The 19,545-nt window shown below is 34.4% G+C and overlaps 1 protein-coding gene across 3 annotated transcripts in view; it reads left to right on the plus strand.

Annotated features, from left to right (window-relative positions):
- Nucleotides 1-19,545, plus strand: part of COP1 (COP1 E3 ubiquitin ligase) — a 114,369-nt gene that overhangs the window by 59,676 nt on the left and 35,148 nt on the right. For all 3 annotated transcript variants that reach the window (XM_080649242.1, XM_080649244.1, XM_080649243.1), the window contains exons 12-15: nucleotides 6,139-6,282; nucleotides 8,606-8,714; nucleotides 9,079-9,160; nucleotides 9,729-9,845. In XM_080649242.1, coding sequence (XP_080505368.1) covers nucleotides 6,139-6,282; nucleotides 8,606-8,714; nucleotides 9,079-9,160; nucleotides 9,729-9,845 — 452 coding nt within the window. The remainder of the gene's footprint in view (nucleotides 1-6,138; nucleotides 6,283-8,605; nucleotides 8,715-9,078; nucleotides 9,161-9,728; nucleotides 9,846-19,545) is intronic.

The raw sequence follows: 19,545 nt of genomic DNA on the forward strand, positions 1-19,545 counted from the left end.
GACTGGTTTGATGAGAAGGTATGCTGTCCTCATAAGTGCTTCCTCTTCTTCAGTTTTCTGGACACGTTTGTAAAGAATTGGTATTATTTCTTCCATATATTTGAGAATTCTCCAGTGAAGCAATCTTGGCCTCGAGTTTTCTCTGGGGAAAACTTTTAAATACAAATTTAATTTTTAATATATGTAGGGCCAAATATCCATTTCTTCTTGATTGAGGATATTTTTAGTTTGTCTTTTAAGAAATTTGTCCATTTCACTTAGGTTGTTTTGTGAACAAGTGTTTATAATATTTCTTTATTATCCTTTTAGTATCTTTAAATTCTGTAATGATGCTCACTTTCTCATTCCTGGTATTGGAAATTTGCCTCCCCTGCCCTCTCTCCCACCCCCCACTTAGTAGTCTGGTTTAGAAGTTTATTAATTTTATTTATCTTCTTCAGGAGCCAGCTCTTGGTTTATTAATACTCTCTATTTTTCTGTTCATCGATTTCTACTCTTCATTGCCTTTTTTGCTTTCTTTAGGTTTAATTTGCCCTTATCTTTTTGTTTCTTCTTTGTTGTAGATAATTTGTGTTACAAATTTTCCTACTAGCACTGCATTGGCTGCATGCCACAGATTTTGATGTGATACCTTTTTTTTCTCCAAAATATTTTTATTATGGTAACCACACATAACACAAAATTTGCCATCTTAACAAGTTACTATTCAGTGATATTAAATACATTCCTAATACTGTGCTACTGTCACCACCATTCATCTCCTTAATACTTGACATTTAAAACTGAAAGTCAGGGCCCACTGAAAAAATAACTCCTCTTTCTCCCCATTCACCAGTCTTGACAACCACCATTCTACTTTCTGTCTCTCTGATTTTGACTAAGTATCCCATATAAGTGTAATTAGGCAATATTTTTGAAAGAATTTTCCAATACTCAGGCTTTATTAGGAGATGAAGACTAGTTAGTAGCAACAAAGGAAAATGGTATCTAAATAATTGAAGGGACTTGGAAACTTTCATAGAACAAATGATTTTTTTTGCTTTTCCTAATTTTTCACATTCAAATGCATTATTGGTAATAAGTGTGTTTTTAAAGGGTTTTAATTCCTCTCAAAATAGGACCTTTAATGAATTTCTTTTGGGCCCTGGCTGGGTGGCTCAGTTGATTAGAGCGTTGTCCTGTACACCAAAAGGTCGCGGGTTCAATTTCCGGTCAAGACACGTACCTAGGTTGTAGGTTTGATCCCCACTCAGGACACATACAGGAGGAAACCAATTGATTATTTCTCTCACATTGATGTCTCTTTCTCTCTTCCTCTTTCTCGTCCTCTTTCTCTTTCTCTCACTCTTTAAAAATTAATAAACACATATTCTGAGGTGAGGATTTTTTTTTTTTAATTTCTTTTGGGAAGAGTGGTAAGACATGTTAGAGATGACGTTGAATTTGGTATATTCATTGTGTTGTAGAAGAAATTATTCTTACTGTACAATTGTAAGAAATATATCTACCCTTGGTCACTTATTGCAGTGAGAATCACACTGAGAGAAAAAGCTGAACCAGAAACTTTGCTTTTACATTTTTTCTTGCCTTATAGGTAATTTTGAGTTAATTAATACCACACTCATAAATCCACAAGGTGGCAGCATTTGTTTATTTTGACAGTATCTCAGCTAATTAAACAGTAGACAGGTATGGAAATTCGTGCTTGCAGTGAAATTCATGGAGAGCCCATCTTATACATAGCAGTAATGTCACTTTTGGATTTTTCCTTAAATTAGGTATTGAGTAGCCACCAGAGAAGAATGGCTTTAAAGCATAGTTTAAACTTTGACTACATAGTAGCAATGGCTCTAGGTTCTTGATTCTGGTTTGAATTTTACATACTTAGATTGTTATGTTTAAAATTACTATACACTCCACTTATAGTTCAGAGATTTAACATTTTTGCTTATGTTTTCTCAAATTCTTTTAAATAGAATTTCATCAGACATTAGTAAATTCATTAGAAGAAAATGGATTCTAGTGTTCAGGATTATGAATCTGCCTTGTTTGTTCATATCTGTCTTATAATTGTAAAAAATATGACAGACTGTGGGAACAAAATTTCCTTCTTGGAATATTGACATCTTTGCATTGCTTTGTGCCACACTGTACTGGAAGTGTGCATTAATCAGCTGTCCTGTGTGATCTCTGGCCTTGTTGCTTAATAACTTGACTGATGGTCCTTTTGACAAAGAATATAATCAGTTTCCTACATCTGAATTACATTTTATAACTGTTCTAAATACATCACTTTTTTAAAACAGTTGACACATTTCAAGTGTGAAAAAAATTACAATTTATTTCCATGTTTAAAGTAAGTCTCCATTAATATTATTTTTCAAGGAAAATATGTTTGTGTATTTTGAAATTTAAAACATTTTACGAAATTGAATTTATCATTGCAATGAACTTTCACAAACCACTTGGTTTTAAGAATTACTGGTGATAGTGGATAGCAGAAATGAATTTTATATAACAAGCAAGATTTCTTACAGTTCTCTTGAATTTAATTGCACAAGCAGGTATGTTTCAGTTCATTTGTTTATTGAAATAAGTACACATTATTGTACATGGTGTGAGACAAAGGTACAAGTTCATTATTCTACCTGTTGATATCCAGACATCATTTGATGAAGAGACTATCCTTTTTTTCCATTGTATGTTCTTGGCATTTTTGTTGAAAATCAATTGACCATAAATATGTAGATTTATTTCTGGGCTCTGTATATCTATTTTTGTGCTAGTACCTTTTACTTTGTTTTTGTTTTAGCCAAACCAGTCATTGTTTATTTTTGTTTACATTTCATAATTAAAGCAGTTGAAATATTATATTGTGAAATAAGAGATCATCTATGTTGGAAAAGCTCTGTAAAGCTCTCTAAAAACTACATTGTTCACTTGAATTATTTCATGATCTATTTTAGATCCTAATTATGTTTATGTTTGGGAATAGACATGCTTAAATTTGTCCAAGATTGGGAACAAATGACTCAGTGTTTAAAAGAACTGTACTTAAATATCGAGTTTCAGTTATGTGGAAGTACTTGCATATTTTAAAAAGGCAGCTGTTTGTATTTCTCTTTTAATCAAGATTGACTAGAAATAATCGTATTCTTTATAAATTTTGGTCAGTAATCCTATGAAAATCTTACTGATTTAAACTATAAAGAACCTCGATATCCCAGAATATAAAAAGGATATTCTGTACAGGTCCTTTATATCCCAATATATTAAGAACAAAACATAACCAGAATGTAAGCAGTGGAGTCAAAACAAAAAGTTAATTTTTTAGTATAAGAGTAAAGAATGAGCAAATGTAGATAATTAATCTTTGTAGGAAAAAGAGAGAGCTGTCTTGTGTAATGGGGTAGGGACAGAAGAAATAATAGACTTACATCATCATATCAATTCTTTTGACAGGTAGCATTTTTATTTATATGTCAGTTTTCTCCCTGCAGTGTCTTTGGACAGTTGTTTTGATAAGTTAGTGTTTAAACTTCTTTTTTAAGAGCTATAGTTTGAAAAGGGTACATTAACTTTTACTGGTACAACTTTAGAATGCTGTTGATTTATTAGCCATGTATGTTTGTACGTATAGGAAAAGTATTTAGAGATAATATAATGGATTCTCCCATGTAGTCTGAGCTATACCTAAACTTCCTAAGTTAAGAATAGGATTTCAACCTCAATAACTCTGTCTTTTGCCAGCCCAGAAACATTTTTTCTTTAGTGGCATGAGGTTGTGGATATAGAATGAGTCGGGATAGTTGAATAGTTGTCATCGATATAGTTATGTTGCATTAGAATCCATAGGACAGTAGCTGAGATAGCATTCCAGGTGAGGTTGTTGCACAAATAAATCTATTGCATTGCTACATGGAGGGAACATGTGCTGAATTGTGATGTAGTCAGTAGCATTTAATGAAATTCCTTTAAAATTTTTATAAAATTAAGAATTTAAAACTATAATGAAAAGTGAGAATCTCAACATGTTTTTATGGGAAATATTTTTAATGTGTACTTATTTTCCTTATTTATCTCATCATTAGCTCAGCAAAGCTTCTTACTAAATTATTAACTAACCATTAACTGTTCTGTGAAAGAATATCACAGGTAATCCATAAAATGACTAATCCTCCCTCTTTCCCACCATCCACATACCTGTTCATATATTTGGTAAATCCAAGTGATATTCCTCTGGTTTTAAATAAGACTGTTACTCCCAGACTGCACTTTTTAACCATTCAGAGCCCATTTACCTCCTTTCAGAGAGGCTTCCTTGACCTCAGGGAAGCCTGCTCCTCCACTTACCCTATTGCCTCCCTGTATGTGTCAAAGCCTGTGAAGACCAATTCAGGTCTCAAGTCCTCTATCTCAGTGGTCGCCAACCAGTGGTTCGAGGTGAGGTCCAAAAGGTTGGCGACCACTGGTTTAAGGAAACCTTTGGAGCAGCGGTCACCAACCAGTGGTCTGCAGACCACTGGTGGTCCGTGAGGTCCGAAATGTTGGCAACCGCTGCTCCACCTGATTATCCAACCAGGAGGAAGTTTGCCTTGAGGTGTCCCTTAAAAGGGAAGGACAAAGAGTGTCCTGGAGCAGTCCTGCAATGACTAAAAACTCAATACTGTATTTGCAGAAGGATTTAGGTTGACGAAGTGCTGTCACATTATCTTTGTTGGGCCACCTACCCACCCTAGGAGGAAGGTAAAGTCATTCAATAATGAAGTAATATCACCACCCACATTTTGCAGGATGAGAATACAAACTAAAAAAAGCTACTAAGAGCCCTGTCTGGTGTCACACAACTAATAAATGGTACAGATCTCCAGAGAGTCTTGAACTTGAGCTTTATCTTGCAGGCAGACAGCCAGTTCATCAGCTCAAATAGTAGGGGAAGAAGCTGGCCCAACGCCAGCTCCTTTCCCAGGGTCCAGTGCCTCTGATATTGGGATTATGCCATAGTTCTGGTAGGAAAGCCACTGTTTTGGATGTCCTCTTGGCCATCTGTTATGCAGTCATTTTGTTGGGGTTCACCATCCACTATCAGCTTCATCTCAGCCATCTTGTGGCATCCTTGTTTGGTTTTGGTATTGAGTAATGGATCTCATAAAATGAGTTTGGAAAAGTTTGGAAGAGTTCTCTTCTATTCTAATTTTTTGAAGAATTTGAGAAGGATTGGTATTAATTCTTCTTTGAATGTTTGGTAGAATCTACCAGTGAAGCCATCTGATCCTGGACTTTGTTGGGAGGATTTTTGTTTGTTTTGTGGGTTTGTTTATTTTTTAAAAGATATTTTTATTGATTTCAGAGAGGAGGGGAATGGGAGAGAGAAAGAGAAACATCAATGATGAGAGAGAATCATTGGTCGGCTGCTTCCTGCATGCCCTGCACTGGGGATCGAGCCCGCAACCCAGGCATGTGCCCTGACTGGGAATCGAACTGTGACGACCTAGTTCACAGGTTGCTGCTGAATCACTGGCCAAGATGGCTGGCCTATAATGATAATTTAATGATTCAACTTTTATGTGTATTTTATCCCTTTATCACCACCTTCCCTTAACTGCTTCAGTAATTCCTCTTGTATACTAATTTATTTATTAAACTGACATTAAATAGTGTGAAATTCTATCTTCCCCACAAAACGGTAGGAAGAAGAATAGCTAGAACTTACAGAAAATATTAATTGATAATTTCCTTTTTACTAATTTTTAATATTGCAAACCATTTAAACTTTCCTCACTACTTTTACAGCATAACTTGTTAGCTTGACAGTTGGGTAGGTTGTATTATGGTTACTAAAACAAATGAAAAAAATAGTCCAAGTTTCTACTTACAGAAGAACCATCTGTAAACAGAATTGTGTAGCTATGCACATTTCACCACCACTTGTAATTTGGTGTCTTGATCATGACTTAATCTGGACATAGGGCCTGGTACAATCTGAGGGCCTTTCAAGTAGATCTCTTATCATTGTAGACAGAATCACTTCAGAAATAGAATAAACCAAATTCTGAATAGTTGTCATTATAAATGTCACAAGTATAGATAAATAGTCTTACTGACCACATATATACATGGGTTTTTTTCTCCCCTCAGTATTGAATTTGACCGGGATTGTGACTATTTTGCAATTGCTGGGGTTACAAAGAAGATTAAAGTCTATGAATATGGCACAGTCATTCAGGATGCGGTGGATATTCATTACCCTGAAAATGAAATGACCTGCAATTCCAAAATCAGGTATCTACATTATTTTCTTGTCATAATGCAACAATTGGTATCTATAATTAGAATGAATTTGTTATTTTGCTTTTCTAGGAAACTCCTTACTTATTCATGGTGAACACTGTAATTGCCTACAGAGGATACATCAGAATATCTTTCTTAATAGATATTGGTTGCTTTCCCTCTATAGTTATTGCTTTTCAGTTTGTCAAATGAAATCATTTTTCTTTCACTTAATCAAAGTTAAGTTGTACATGGCCTTTCATGAGGTGTTGAATAAATGATTACTGTAGCCTATGAATATGTCTGAAAGTCAGGAATTTTTCCCCTAGCATACACATTTCTAAATATTATAATGTTTTATAGTTTTAAGAATTCTTTTCATAAGAACATTCTGCTTCTTTTCATTGAGAGCATAATATTTAAGTTTCCTGTACTAGGGGTTAGAGTTCATAGTGAGTATGGTAAAATACTGCATTTTTAATAGTATTCAAACTTGGGATACTGTTCAAAATTGAGGAACTAGGCACAATTTCTGATTTGCAACCCAAAAGTTTAGAGGAGTCCTGGAATCTGCATTTTAAAAATAAGCTTCCTAAGCTGGTTTCATGGGCCACTGTCTTAAAGGGGGATGATATAAGGAAATCATTTAATAATAAATTATTTAGAACTTTGAACATTTCCCAGTCATCCTTGTACCATTTTTATTTGAATGAATGACATATATAGTATGTGTATGTTTAATAATGTTAATTATATGAAGTATTATAGTCTTTATATAATTATAGCTTTATTTTTTGTTTCCTAATTCATTCATAAAAATGGTAGACTCATGATTTGTGAGCCTGCTCATTTATCAGTGGCACTTATTGAGAATCCATTATAGTTTTTGTCCTAAGTCCAACATGAGTAAGACATAATTTTATTGAATTCTTACATGGCAGACATTGTCTTAAGTGCTTTGTCTTAGCAGACCAATGAGATAGTTACCTTTATTGCCCTGTTTTATATACAAGGAGGCTGAAGCACAGAAAAGTTAATGAACTTGCTTCAGATTACACAGCTAGGATTTGGAGGTACCAGGATTCAAACAGGTAGTTTGGTTCTAGAGTCTGTGCTCTTAACCATTTCGTGTTCTTCATTTATAACATGGAGAACAAAGAGTAATACCTATTTTATTAGATTGTACTTAAAATAAATGCACATAATGCACTCAGTACAATACTTGGCCTATCTCAAGAATTTATATTAAATGTGACTGTATTGAAAATGTGGATTAGAGAGTTTACCCTTTCTTGACAAGTAAAAATATGGCAATACTTTCGGTACCTTGAAGTAAATGGAGGATGCTTTTCAAGACAGGATGCCATGGGCTTGGGACTGAAAGAATCAACATGTAAGCATGCCTAAAACCAATTGGGAGCATGGCAATAGCGAAAGTGAAGTAAATTACCCAAAGCCACAGCTAGTCAGTGGCAAATCTGGAATTTGAGCTCAGGTCTATCTGAATCAAATTTAACTCTTAACTGTTCCATGTAATTTCACTCAGAAATTCAAGTAAGTATATTTAAACATGCAAATTAATTCTTCCAATCTCTGAGATTTAGCATGAATGAAACTAGTAGAGAGTAAAAGATTTTATTATGTTCATATGCTTGGAAGTCATTTAGGCTAATTGCTTTCAAAGTGGCTTCTTCCTTAATATACTATTTGCTTTATTACTCTATGCATGATTCACATCTGTGTCTCACCAAAAATATACATTTTCAGATGTTGCATTTTCAATTTTGGAGAATAGCAGAAAACATAAATGTTAAAAGTTTAATTCTCATTGTTAAATGCTTTTGATTGGATTTTCAGCCACAAGATTCTGTTGATTTAGATTTTTTTGAGATATAAACTGAAACTTAATTTAAACTAGTTTATTTGCTTTTATGATTTGGCACAACTGGGTTCAGGGACCTAAACAATCTGATTAGATCTCTGCTATTCTGCCCTGGCATGCTTTGTGCCCCCTTGGCCTCTGTTATCTTCACCCATAGGCATACTTTCTCATGTATCCAAGATGGCCAGTGGCAGCTTTAGGTTCATATTCATCTTTCAGCTAGTGATAAGAGTGCAAAATGATATGGGTCATTACTTGGTAGTTTCAATAGAAAAATATGGGAAATACTTGATATCTTTCTTTCCCAGATGTGTTATGAGCAGAAAAATGATGGTGAACTTATGTAGAACATTTCAAAAAGATTCTAATCTTTCTGGACATATCAAAATCTTTTATCTCTATTGTTAATTACTTTTACATAAAGTACAGCTTAAATATATTGCTTTTTTTCAGCTGTATCAGTTGGAGTAGTTACCATAAGAACCTGTTAGCAAGCAGTGATTATGAAGGCACCGTCATCCTATGGGATGGATTCACAGGACAGAGGTCAAAGGTCTATCAGGTAATTAAGAATACTAATTTGTCTTGAGAATCAAATTTTTACTTTCTTAATAATTATAAAGATTCATATGCTTCATAATTTAAAGGCACTATTTAGTATTTTTTTATACCTATGTAATACTAAACCATGCTTTTAAAAGCATTTTCTTAGACTTTTGCATTTGTAGAATGTATTACATTTTAGGAAATGTATATTATATATAAAAAGTTTGGGAACTACTTTGCATCTCTTTTGTTTTCATAGCCTGTTCTCTCTCCCTCCCATAATAGCAATAAATTGTTATCAAGTTTGTTGTTGTTTTTGCTATATTTATTTTAAGATCTATATTCTGTCTGAGACTACTTTGTCTTCCTTCTACATCCAGGAGCATGAGAAGAGGTGTTGGAGTGTTGACTTTAATTTGATGGATCCTAAACTCTTGGCTTCAGGTTCTGATGATGCAAAAGGTACTATTTGAATCACCTTTCTTTCCCTCCCACCCCCTTCATTCCTTTTACTATCAGAAATACAGATATTTATTGAAATTAATAGCAATCTTTTGTGATTACGGGTTGTTCCAAAAATAACTGAACTCCAAAAATCTATATCTCTTTTGGAATGAAAGAAAAAGAGATATACTACATCTTCATTATTATATTTTCTGGATACATGCCACATAGTGACATTTTTGTAACCAATTCCTTTATATATACCATTGAAGGAAATTTTTTTTCTGATGCATTTAGACATCTTTGCATTCTGAATTATATTAAATTTCCAGTGTATTCTAAAATATTTGAGTACAGTTAATCATGTTTCAAGGCAAAAATTCTACGTTCTATTATACGTTCTATTCTACGTTCTAATTCTACGTTCAATATACTGTTCTATTATTAAGTTGTTTAAAATTTTTGGTCCCAGTAAATCAGATTACTTTAGATTAACTAAAAAAAACACACAGCTGTTTCTAGGTTACAGAAGCATTTGCTAATGATTATTTATTTTTTGTTTGTTTTTATTTTCCTTTATTCTTAGTGAAGCTGTGGTCTACCAACCTAGACAATTCAGTGGCAAGCATTGAGGCAAAGGCTAATGTGTGCTGTGTTAAATTTAGCCCCTCTTCTAGATACCATTTGGCTTTCGGCTGTGCAGGTAAGAAATACAAGCAGATTTGTCTTCTTTTGATGTTGGTTGAGTATCATGTCTAAGATAAAAGGGCGTTTTAAAAATGAGAAACTTCCTTTGTAGGTTTAAATTGTGTTTTCATTGTTAAACTCTAAATTAGAAGTATGCATTATGCCATCATTACTCATTTGTTGCTATACCTTCATAATGATGTTTAAACCACTCAGTTATATTGTATATTGTATATTGAATATTTTTTCTTATAGGAAACCAATTAATTAGTTCAACAGTTACTTATTGAGTGTCTACTATGTACAAATTACCTATATAGGGACAGTGAATAAATCTAACTTAAAGTCTTGTATCTTGGAGTGCTTGCTAACATAGTAAATACTCATAAAAATGTTTGCTATTTTAATAATAGCAAAGAATGTTTTGCTAAAGTATTTTTATTATATTTTAAATCTTTATTGTTTAGGTTATTACAGTTGTTCCTCTTTTTTTTTCCCCCATAGCTCCCCTCCACCTGGTTCCCACCCCAACCAATGTCCTTACCGGCCCCCCCCCGCCCCCCCACTGTCCTCATCCATAGGTGTATGGTTTTTGTCCAGTCTCTTCCCGAATCCCCCACATCCCTTTCTCCCCAAGGATTGTCAGTCCACTCCCTTTCTATGCCCCTGATTCTATTAAATTCACCAGATTATTCTGTTCATCAGATTTCTTATTCACTGGATTTTTAGATTCACTTGTTGATAGATATGTATTTGTTCTTTCTTCTTCTTCCTCTTCTTAAAGAATACCTTTCAGCATTTCATATAATACTGGTTTGGCGGTGATGAACTCCTTTAGCTTTTTCTTATCTGTGAAGCTCTTTATCTGACCTTCAATTCTGAATGATAGCTTTGCTGGGTAAAGTAATCTTGGTTGTAGGTTCTTGCTGTTCGTCACTTTGAATATTTCTTGCCACTCCCGGTCTGGTCTGCATAGTTTCTGTTGAGAAATCAGCTGACAATTGTATGTGTGCTCCCTTGTAGGTACCTGTCTTTCTCTTGCTGCTTTTAATATTCTCTCTTTGTCTTTTGCTCTTGGCATTTTAATTATGATGTGTCTCGGTGTGGTCCTCTTCGGATTCCTTTTGTTTGGGGTTCTCTCTGCTTCCTGGACTTGTAAGTCTATTTCTTTCACCAGGTGGGGGAAGTTTTCTGTCATTTTTTCTTCAAATAGGTTTTCAGTATCTTGCTCTTTCTCTTTTTCTGGCACCCCCATAATTCGGATGTTGGTACACTTGAAGTTGTCCCAGAGGCTCCTTACACTATGTTCATATTTTTGGATTCTTTTTTCTTTTTGCTTTTCCAGTTGGGTGTTTTTTCGCTTCTTTGTATTTCAAATCTTTGACTTGATTCTTGCGATCCTCTAGTCTGCTGTTAGGTCTCTGTATATTATTCTTTATTTCAGTCAGTGTATGCTTAATTTTTAGTTGGTCCTTTTTCATATCCTCGAGGGGCTCACTAAATTTATAGGCCTTTTCTAGAAAATTCTTGAAAAACCTTATAACCGTGGTTTTGAACTCTATATCCAGTAGTTTGCTTTCCTCTGTTTCTTTTATTTGTGACCTGTTTCTTTGTCTCCGCATTTTGGCTGCTTCCCTGTGTTGATAGAGTGGCTTTGTGTGCTAGGTGTCCTATAGCGCCCAGTGGCTCAGACTCCCCAATTACCTGAGGTGGACACTCTTGGTGCACCCCTTTGTGGGCTGTATGCACAGCCTTGTTGTAGTTAAGTCTTGATTATTGTTGGTATCACTGGGGGGAATTGACCTTCAGGCCAATTGGCTGTGAGGATCAGCTGTGTCTATGATGGGAGAACTTCTGTGCTGGAGACACCCTTATGAGGCAAGACTTGCTTCAGTGGGGCTTTGGTGCTCACTGAGTCTGCCCCCTGAGTGTGTTCCTTATGGATCTGAGGAGTTGTAATCTGGATCATCCTACTCTGATCCCTGGGTACACTGGCTCTTGGATTTCCAAGGAGGTGCTAATTTAGCCTCTGCCTGAGGCCACCCAGCAGGAGCTACAGAGAGATCTGCAGATTCCTCTTCTTTGTTTGGGGTTTGGAGGTGCCCAGATGAGGCCCAGCTGTGAAGCAGTGCAAGCTGCTGTGGGGCCTTGGGCCTTCTTTTGGATGTTCTGGGTCTCTCTGACTCAGCTGCAGTTTGTTAGGTAAGTTTAGAATTCAAAGGACCAGGCCATTCATATGCAAAAGCCTCTGTGCACAGCTTGGATGGGGCGGAGTCTCAGGGCAGAGCAAACAGCAATGGCTTCATGTCAGTCCTGCCCTAAGAGGCCCCTGGGTCTCAATGTCCCTTGGTAATCGCTGCAAGCACCTGTGAGAGAAAGCCACCCTCGAGTTGCGTCCACTGCCAGACAGTCCAATTTCTCCCCATATGAGTTGGGTCCCCAGAGTATTGTCCGGAACTGGGGTTCAGAGCGGTCGGGAGCTTGTGTCTCTCTGCAGATTGAAAAAGCCAGTTGTGTACTCAGTTACCAGCCCTCTCCACGAGCGCGCCTCCATACCTCTGCACTTTACTTCCGCAGCTCCTGTGAGTCTCAGTGTGCTTTTCTCTTCCCTTCTAGTTGTAGAATTTCCACTTAGCCAGCCTTCCTGTGGTTTGGATGATGTCCGTTTTGACTTTTTTTGTAGTTTTAAAGTGGTTGTACGAGGCAGTAATTTCAGGTGTTTACCTATGCCGCCATCTTGGTGTCTCCTAAAGTATTTTTTTTTAACTAGGGTGATGGAATGTCTCTTTGCCTGGGGTAGTGCAAGTTTATACTTGTACCAATATGTTTATTATTACTAGTAAGTTCTTCTTTCATTTTCAGAATGTTGTGGGTTTGGCAGGTTAATCATAGGGGTCACTATTAATTACTTTGTCTTCTATATCTGTTTTCTTCCCTTGAATATTTATTGAAAGAGTAAACATCTGCCCTAACCGGTTTGGCTCAGTGGGTAGAAGGGTCCCAGGTTCGATTCTGGTCAAGGGCATGTACCTTGGTTGCGGGCACATCCCCAGTAGGGGGTGTGCAGGAGGCAACTGATCGATGTTTCTATCTCATCGATGTTTCTAGCTCTCTCTTCCTCTCCCTTCCTCTCTGTAAAAAATCAATAAAATATATTTTTTAAAAAAAGAGTAAACATCTGTAGATTAATTTTTGCATTGTGAAATTTCCTTGGCTCTTTTTTTAATGATAATATCAGTTTGTTTGTTTTTTAAGATTAGCTAACACCATATCACAATGAGCACAGTTACCGCTTTTTAAAAGAGAAAACCACAGTTTAAATCTTAATTTGTCATTACACCTTTTCCTTATTTCAACTTATTAATTCACTTGGATACTGATATAATTTCATAGTTAAATTCAAGAAGGATAACATCTATGTGTGGGTAGAATTCCCTATTTTTATTATATAGAATTTTTTTTCTTTATTAAGAGTTATTCATTTTTCCAATTGAACTTCTTCCTCTTTTAAATTTCTGTTTTGTTACTGATTGATATGTGGTCTTAAACATGTTGATTTACTTCTCTCCCTAAGCTCCTTATTCTTAAAATAGAGCTAGCCTTTTGGGCCTCTTATGAGGATTATGAAAGAAAAATGCTATGTGTAAAGCTCTAATAGTATGGAATTCAATCATTGTTTAATTATTAGAATTTTATTAAGTTAAAATAGTTTATTGAATTTTAATGTTCTATTTTATAAATATACCATTGGCCATCATTTAAGAATAGACATAATTGTCAATTTTGAACATATACAAATGCCAGATATGAGCATCTTCAAAAGTTCTCCTTTCTGGAAAAGGGAAACCTACTTTTAGCTATCTGGCTTCAGCTATCTGGCAGGCAGTTTTGTCCCCACTGGTTTAAATTTTCATGTATTTCATAGTTAATTTTTGCACTTACTTTTCCATGTAAGCTTTAAGATATATATATATTTTAAATCTACATAAATCCTTTTGGGATTCCCATCTTAATTACATCATATTTATTTGTTAATTTTGGAAACATTGACATTATTAAGGTAGTATATCTTCCTACATTATTTATATGAGATATTTTTCTAAAGTAAAATTTTATACTTCATTTAGGCCCTTGGTCTGTCTGGTTATTTTTTCCCTAAGTATATTATAATTTTGTTATTATTTTAAATAAAATATTTTTCATTCCTTATTTTAGGTACTGTTTGCTAAGAGTACATAAAAATTGTTGGTATTTGGATATTTGTATCATATAAAGGCGCTTTGTATATTTATCTTATTAAATCTAGTAGTTTTGTTTTTTTTTTCAAATTTTTAGTAAGGTATTATATGTGTACATATCTTACCATTGCCCCCCACCCCCACCCCACTCCCATACATGCCCTCACCCCCCAATGTTTTGCATCCGTTGGTTACTCTTATATGCATGCATACAAGTCCTTCAGTTGATCTCTTATTTCCCCCACCTCTCCCTAACCTTACCGCTGTAATTTGACAGTCTGTTTGATGCTTTTAATAGAATCTTTTCGGTTACCTATTTATAGTTGATAGTGGCCAGAAGTGATGTTTGTATTTTTTATTTTCCAATGATTTATTGCATTCTCTTCTTACAAGGCAGTATTATATCATACTAGTGATAATTACTTCCCACTTCTATTTAGTTGAATGCACATTATTATTTTGCTATTTTGGATATCTAATTTTGGAAAATAGTCTTACTAAATTCTAATTATTTTAATAATTAATTAAAATTAATTAATTAATTTAATAATTAATTAAAAATTAATTAGTTTTTGGAGCAACTTTAGTACTTTATCAAGTACCTTTTCAGCATCAATTGTTATAATCATTTGGTTTAATTTGTTGACGTAATGAATTATGCTTATACATTTTCTGATATTCAGTTCTGTTTGTTTCTTGAGCTTAATGTGGAATTCTTTTGATAAATTTTTACATTTCATTGCTGATATTTTTACATCTATATCAATAATTGATCTGTAATTCTCTTAACCATTTTTAATATCAGTATTTTACTATTTTCAGTATACAAGTCTTGAACTTCTCTTGTTAAATTTATTTTTAAGTATTTTAGTGCTTTTAATTCTTTGTGAATAGAATTGTTTTCTTAATTTAATTTGTAGATTTTTTTGTTGCTAATGTATGCAATCAGTTTTGGTATATTGATTTTGCATCCTGCAATCTTGCTACTTTTGTATTTTCTCATAGTTTTATTGTGCATTACTTCAGATTTTCTACATTTAGGATAGTATCTGTGAACTAAAACACTGTTACTTCTTTCTTTACTATGTTAATGCCTTTTTGCTTTATTGTATGAGCTAAAAACTTAGGTGAGATGTTGAATGAAGTAGCAGAAGGGACTTCCTTTTCTTAGGGAGAAAGAAAGCATTTACTTCTTCACAGTTAAGTGTGATATTAGCTGTAGGTGTTTTGTAGACACCCTTTATCAACTGAGTAAGTTTCCACATATTACTAGTTTGCTAAGAGTATTTATTATGAATGAGTGTTGGATTTTGTGAAATGCTTTTTCCTGCCTCTAGTAAGATGATCTTGTGGTTTATGTCCTTTATTGTAAGAATATGGCTCCCTCCCTCCCTCCCTCCCTCCCTCCCTCCCTCCCTCCCTCCCTCCCTCCCTCCCTCCTTTCTTTCCTTCCTTCCTTCCTTCCTTCCTTCCTTCCTTCCTTCCTTCCTTCCTTCCTTCCTTCCTTCCTTCCTTCCACCACCCTTCCTTTTTGGGGAAAAATCTCTCTTGGCCATAGTCTAAGATCCTATTTATAGGTTACTGGATTTGGTTTGCTGTAGCCTTCTTTTTTTATGCTGTTTTCTGGCTTTGATAGCAAAGTACTAATGGCCTCAGAGAATGAGTTAGGAAGTGTTTCTTCCTTTGTTTACTGAATGAGTTTGTGAAGGATAGGTATTATTTCACCTTTATAGACTTTATCAGTGAAACCATCTAGACTTGGACTTTCCTTTGTGGAAGATTTTACATTTCGAATTCAATTTCTTTACTGCCTGTAAGTCTATTTAGATTTTTTATTTCTTTTTGAAGTTGGTTTTAATAGTTATTATCTTTCTAGGGATTTTTAAACGTAATTTTTAAAATTGTTGTCATAAAGTGATTTATAACATTCTGTTGTAATTCTTTTAATTTCCATAGTGTCAGTTAATGTCACTTCCTTTATTCCTGACTGATCATTTGTGTCTTCTTTCTTTTTTCTTGGTCAGTCTAGTTAAAAATCTGTCAGTTTCTTAGGTGTATTTGTATGTGTAGGTAGGGGTATGTATGGATGGAAGGTGCTTCAGGCCAGAACACCACATACGTTCTTACTTGTTGGAAGGGTTGGAGATGTGTAGGCTGAACCTTTTGTAATGACTCTTAGCTCACCACGAGTACCGATAGGCTAAGAGAACTGTTATTTCTTTCTCAGCCATTAGAACTATTGAAATCAAAATGCCCTTGCTGTAATCAAGGGCTCAGAAATCTTTCAGTATATCTGCCACAGAGATAGAGACTAGACACTGGAACATTTCAACAGAGAACCTCCACATCTTTACAATGATGCTTGCAACAGAAATATCCAAAGCAGAATGACCACAAAATCTCTACCTTTCAAATCTTACATACTAGTAAATGCATCCCATTGGTGGAGCCTAAGTCACATCCAGGAGCATAACTGCAAGGGGATCTGAGCAATATAGTTTTTAACTTTCCATCTTCCATAAGCTAAAAATAGCATAAGGTGGTGGGAATGGATGCTGGGTGTCATTGGCCCTCGCCAGCACAGTGAGGTTTGATATGAATTAAAGACTTACTTTTTGGCAATAAAATAGGTTAATATCAGAACAGGCATTAATGAAACCAGTAGGTCTTACTTTACTCACTGCCTTTAATTGTCCCTTTCACTTACTGAAATACCTTTAATCATAAGAAAAATCTTTACTACTAGAAAACAGTGACTCTTGTTGAATCATCTTATTTAGAATTGAAATATTTTTTAAAATGCAGACTATTATCTAAATGTTTCTTTTCAAACTGTAAAACATCATTCTCTCTAGCTGTATCATTTATTTTACCACTGAGAGCAGTACAAGAATCATATTCACAAGATTGCTTATTAAATACCATTTGTAATGAAGTATTTGACATTAGGAATGGGTTATACATTGTTAAACATTGCTTTTGGAGTTATGAGAAATAGATAATTAGTATATGAGCTACCCACCAATTATAATTTGACTTCCTATTGCAAGGACACTGTGTATCCTACTTGGGTAGTGATGCATTGTGCTAGACTTTCCTGCCTATTTATACCATCATTTAGATCTTATACTTTGATTTTATACAATGAATTCATTTCTCTCTGCTTTTACTTCATATTTGGCTCTTTCATCTTTTATCATAATATAAAATGATGTCTAGTTTATCTTTTTTGTTGATTTTTTTTTCTTTTTACTGGAGCTTACACCTTGAAAAGTTTCTCAAGATGGACTAGAAACTTACAAACATTTCTGTTAAAATCAAATCCTCAGTCATGGTCCCCTTGAAAATAATAGGTTAAAGTACCTTTTTGTGATTAATATTGAGAAAAAGGCTTTATAAGCCATGTAACATCTATTCCTAAGCCCTGAGATTATTCAGAACATGCTTTTACAAAAAGAGAGGATAATATTTTCAACATAAGGGTAAAGGTCTTTATTAAGTGTCTGTTATCTGTTTATTTTTTATTTTTATTAATATATTTTATTGATTTTTTTACAGAGAGGAAGGGAGAGGGAAAGAGAGTTAGAAACATCGATGAGAGAGAAACATCAATCAGCTGCCTCCCACACACTTCCTACCAGGGATGTGCCTGCAACCAAGGTACATGCCCTTGACCGGAATCAAACCTGGGACCTTTAAGTCTGCAGGCCGATGCTCTATCCACTGAGCCAAACCAGTCAGGGCTGTTATTTGTTTAACAAGGACATTTAAAAAATATTTTTACTGATTTCAGAGAGGAAGAGAGAGGAAGAGAGAGACAGAAACATCAATAATGAGAGAATCATTGATTGGCTGCCTCCTGCACACCTTCTACTGGGGATTGAGCCTGCAATCCAATCATGTGCCTGACAGGGAATTGAACCCTGTGACCTCCTGGTTCATAGGTTGACACTCAACCACTGAGGCACATCAGCCTGGCAAGGACATATTCTTATTGTGTAGAAAAAGATAGAAAACCATTTTTTCCTCCAGTTTATCTTCTCTAAAGCCCATTTGGGAGAGCATTGTAAGACTAAAATAAATAAAACTACTTGCAATCTGTGGCTTTAATAAGATATTAGAGTTGCTTGCATGCTAACTTGAAGCATCTTATAATTTTTAAAATTATAATTAGTATAACAGATAGGAAATATGGGTGTTTTTAAGATTATTTTCTTTGAAATAATAATAGTTCTCCCCTCCCCAAATTAGTGATATAAGTCAAAGATAAAATTAGTATTACTCTGTTTCAGAAGTGGCATTTATGTTAACAGCATATTCACTGGGACAAAATAATGTTCCTAGAACAAATAAACAGGAATTCTGAAATATTCTATTTAACTGTGTTATCAGTAAACATTTTTAGCTTTGGTTACTGTGAACTCTGTTATTCTCACTAATCAGGTCACATACATAAGCACCATTTATTTTCCCATTTTCTATACTTTCTAGTTGTGATTTGGCATTTGATGATTCTTAGTCTTCAAAAGAAAAAAACAAAAAACCTTATAAGGGTTTGGGAGGATTTATTAATTTATTTCCCTTACTTGAACGCTTTTTGGAAGATTCTCATTGCCTAAAGAATAAGTACAGATTATATTGCTTTCTGTTCTAGGTCTTTCATGATCAGCTTCAATATTCCTTATATGTTACTCATGTTGTTTATTTTTGAACATATTCAGTCAAAATAATTTTTATAAAGGTTTTTCTTGATTCTCAGTAAAGCTATCTGGGCTATCTTACATTTGTGGCTTAAAAATATTATCTACATTTGAAATTGTTTATATTTAATTAAATAGTATAAGATTATGTCCTCATTCTCAACTTTCATTTGTTACAAAGTTTAAATTCTCCTTGATCAATTATTAAACTACTTTCTCAAAGGTACTACTGTTAATAATTTTACAGGTGTCTTTCCATAAATACATAGCATTTCTTGAGGAGGAGGCCAATAAGTATTTTTTTTTTATTTAGAAATATATATGATTTTAAATCAGGGTGCATTCTAAAAGATGAACATCTACACTATACAAAACATACACAAATTTAGAATATTTTAGACCTCTAAAGTCAGTTTATGGACTACCTTCTACTCTCCTCCTTGTTCTCCCAACATCCCTGTCACCAATATATAATTAGATCCTTTCAGGTTGAAAACCTGGTGTTTAGTTTAAGGATCTATGACACATAATTTAATTCACGATATAGAGTTAACATGAAGAAACTTGAGTAAGGTAGATACGTAATTGCTCAGGGTGACTTTTACTATATTTTCCTGTCTTATCTAAGTAATGGGAAGCATTTTCGATGTGTTAAGTTTATAAATCTGCCTTGTCTTTTACTAGTATACAGCAGTTGCCAGTGGAGATGATGTCTTTTCCTTCACATTTAAATGAATTGAATGTCTGAATATTTAATAAATCTTGATTAATGTCACAA

The sequence above is a fragment of the Plecotus auritus genome (genome assembly GCF_963455305.1).
Source record: "Plecotus auritus genome assembly, chromosome: 12".
Classification (NCBI taxonomy): domain Eukaryota; kingdom Metazoa; phylum Chordata; class Mammalia; order Chiroptera; family Vespertilionidae; genus Plecotus; species Plecotus auritus.